The 3,649-nt window shown below is 48.2% G+C and overlaps 1 protein-coding gene across 2 annotated transcripts in view; it reads left to right on the plus strand.

The window, feature by feature from the left end:
• Window positions 1-2,843: 2,843 nt before the first annotated feature.
• lrrc75a (leucine rich repeat containing 75A) overlaps window positions 2,844-3,649 on the plus strand; it is a 63,711-nt gene continuing 62,905 nt past the window's right edge. The window contains exons 1-2 of one of the 2 annotated variants that reach the window (XM_038273450.1): window positions 2,844-2,860; window positions 3,077-3,432. In XM_038273450.1, coding sequence (XP_038129378.1) covers window positions 3,178-3,432 — 255 coding nt within the window. In that variant the 5' untranslated portion in view covers window positions 2,844-2,860; window positions 3,077-3,177. Of the gene's footprint in view, window positions 2,861-3,040; window positions 3,433-3,649 lie in introns of those variants that run through there. The other variant, XM_038273449.1, reaches the window with a different exon arrangement.

Here is a 3,649-nt window from a genome sequence, read left to right on the forward strand (position 1 = left end):
AATTGGTGATATTTTTGCTTTAACTGATGTAATTTATTGATTTTATCCCTATTTGGGGTTTTCTTACTAATTTGTTTTCACTGAATTTCTACACAATTCAGTAAAAAATGTAAAATGATTCAGCATGTAATTTTATTGATTCATTATATGTCATTTTACTTTTATCATTTATTTACTTAATATTAAACCTAAAGTTATAGAGGAGGATGTTCTTTTTCAGGTGGATCATCTAAATAAGTGGTCCTCCTAACTGTCAATCATTCTGGTGATGTGTTAGGCCGTCCTACTGCTCGTCTGCCTTTTCTCTTAGCGGTGGTGAGTCTGACGTAGTGGAAAAAATTACAAATCTTTTGGAAAGTAAGCCTGTATGAGTGGTGCAAAGAGCAACTATTAAACAGAGCGTGCACCAGGAGAAATGCGTTTAATAGCCATCCCCTCTCGGTAGCGAATACACGGTTTTGCATGTGCATTTTTTTTTTTTAAAGGTGGAGAGGGCGGATCTTTTCTGAAGGGCAGATGTGATTTCTTCAACCGCACACATCAAATGTTGCTTGGGTCTGGCTGTGAACCAGTTTAGCTGGTATGCTTCCCCACCATCGGTCTGGAATTTCTAGGGATGCACAGCAGTTTCCCGCCGAAGCGCAAGGAGGAGGCTGTACGAGAACTCATGAGAACTTCAGTGGATGGTCACAAGAACTTTGGCGGCGGCGCTGGTGGGAGTGTTTATCTTCCAAGACAACAATGGCGCGTCTGCAAGATATCATGGTCATGGAGATAGATCTAGAGATGCTAGACACCGAAGAGAAGCAGGTTCTGTTAATGAAGTTAGCTAAAAGACTGATTATCCTTTCGTTGTCCATTGTAGTTGTTCCTCGGTTTTTAAAAATGGCGCGCCCCGGGACTGAATCGAGAAGGACGACCACACAGACAGCCGGAAAGGCACCAAGGACCAATCACAGCTGCTTTTTGTCTGCGCACGTCCGCTCGAGGTCTGTGCTAGTTTGCAACCGTCCGACGCGTAGACAGGATTTTTTTTTAGGTGCGTGACGACGGTTGCAGAACCTCTGGTGGGGGGCGTGGTCGCACACAAAGACAGATTTGACGGTTGCAGAGGCTAAGCGTCAGAAGTATAACTTGGCCCTAACCTGGCAGTAGATAGACTGATGTGTGTAGACCTGAGCTGAGTTCTAAGTGATTAATCTGGGATGGCTGCCGTTCAGTCTGTCTTTGAAAAGGAGGGACGTTTAGTACGATACTTTGAGCCGATATTGTGACGTGCCAGCTAGTACCCGCCTTCCAAAATGCGCTTTCAGCCAATCGTAGCAGCGAATCAGGGCGTTTCGTACTCTGATAAATCAAAAATTTTTCCGAATCCTGCCAGAAGAAAAGCACAGACATCTTTTCCATCAACGAATGCAAAAAACGCTTCTTTTCTTCTTTTTTAAACGGGAAATTGTCGCTATTTTAGCTAAAACCGTATCAGTTGCGCGGTCGATAAGTTTGTTATGCCCTAGCAACGCCTGACTGTCGTCATTCCTACATGCCCCGCCCCCTAAAAACACTGCTGGCATGTCATTGGTCCGACCCGCTGGGTTGTTACGAGACGGACATAATATATTGTTGTGACAGGCTGCAGCGCAAGGTTAGGGGAAATTCGTGAAAATCCTCCCCTGTACCTTTAATTTGTAAGTTTTTCCTGTTTGCGCTAGATGCCTGTATTTCCTTCGCCTTTAGTCGCCGTTTCCTCTCGGGTGGGTCTTTACAGAAATTCCTGAAAATCCTCCACTATACCTTTAAGTCTACTTCTGCAGATGTTGCTGGTTAATTAACAATAAATTTAGCTTATTTTGTTTTCTTATATCTGTGGAAACAGTAATAAATGAATTGATTCTAACAGTTTATATCATCATGTTTTATGTGTTTTAATTTAATAACAGAAAACCAAATATTCCCTCTCCACGTTGCTGCTGTGTTTTGCAGATTTTAGAGCAGTTAGATCTTCTCTGCTTTGATTTGTGTTCATTACATTAAATTAAACAGCCCCTCTGTTCACCACTCAGCCCCCTTTAGCGCCGCCCCTGCTCTCGTCTTTAATGCTTTCTGGGTTTAAAGCTTTTTAAAAACCTAAACTACAGCAACTAAAATGATAAATGAATCCTAACGTCGTTAAAAGCTTAAAAAAGTAAAATTTTCCTGTTTAAATGCGGTGAATTTTTTCCTAAGTGAGGATAAAGGAAGATTGATGGAGGAGATGAAGCGGAAATGATTTAAACTGTGACTCATCCTGTCAGTGAACGCACCATAACAGCCCCCCCTCCTCCGTCTGAAGGAGTTCGGTTCTGCACCGTCTCTGGCCGCCTCCTCTCAGCTCCCTGCCCGCTGCTCCTCAGCCTCGCCCTGCAGTCGGTTCGGATGGAGGAAGAGGAGGAATGATGAAGGAGGAAGAAGGAGGCGGATGCTCGGTGTAAACACCGCCATGCCCTGCAGCTCCGCCAGCCCGGGACAGCTGCTGGTTTAGGGGGGAGGGGGGCTCGGCTGGTTCCGGGACCTGCAGCGCACTAAGGTGTTCAGACAGCCGGACAGAGTGGAGCTGCTGCCGGGCGGCCATGCTGCGGTGATCCGCTTCCTGAGGTCTTTCTGTCTGAAACAGAAACTGCATCAACTTCTACTGCTGGTTGCTGCTCTGCTGAAGATCCTCCATCAGATCCTCCACCAGGTCCTCCACCAGATCCTCCATTAGGTTCTCCACCAGATCCTCCACCTGGTCCCCCATCAGGTCCCCCACCAGATCCTCCTACAGGTCCTCCACCAGATCCTCCTACAGGTCCTCCACCAGATCCTCCATCAGATCCTCCACCAGGTCCTCCACCAGATCCTCCATTAGGTTCTCCACCAGATCCTCCACCTGGTCCCCCATCAGGTCCTCCACCAGATCCTCCTACAGGTCCTCCACCAGATCCTCCTACAGGTCCTCCACCAGATCCTCCATCAGGTTCTCCACCAGATCCTCCACCTGGTCCCCCATCAGGTCCTCCACCAGATCCTCCTACAGGTCCTCCACCAGATCCTCCATCAGGTTCTCCATCAGACCATGGGGTCTCCTTCATGAGCAGATCTTCTCAGACTTTAACCAAAGCTGCCTGTGCAGGGAGCAGTGCTCCCCTCTAAGGCGGCATCATGGGGGCCAAGCAGACCAAAGGCCAGGAGCCCGCGGGGGCCAGTCCCCAACACAGCTGGAAACGGACACCCACCAAGGAGAGGGGGGGGGACATCTTGGCCTCCCTGATGCTAAAGTCTGGAGACCGGCTGAACCGCGGCAGGACGCCACCTCCTCCGTACCAGCGCCGCATCGGGATGATCCAGGAGATGATGATGATGGCCAAGCAGGGGAAGCAGGACGAAGCCACAGAGATGCTGAAGACGCTCAGACAGGTAGATGGATGGATGGATGGATGATGGAGGATGGAGGATGGATGGATAGATGGATGATGGAGGATGGATGGATGGATGGATGGATGGATGATGGATGGATGGATGGATGATGGATGGATGGATAGATGGATGGATGGATGGATGGATGATGGATGATGGAGGATGGATGGATAGATGGATGGATGGATGGATGGATGATGGATGGATGGATGGATGA

The sequence above is a fragment of the Cyprinodon tularosa genome, unplaced genomic scaffold (assembly GCF_016077235.1).
Source record: "Cyprinodon tularosa strain WSP-4 unplaced genomic scaffold, ASM1607723v1 ctg871, whole genome shotgun sequence".
Taxonomy (NCBI): domain Eukaryota; kingdom Metazoa; phylum Chordata; class Actinopteri; order Cyprinodontiformes; family Cyprinodontidae; genus Cyprinodon; species Cyprinodon tularosa.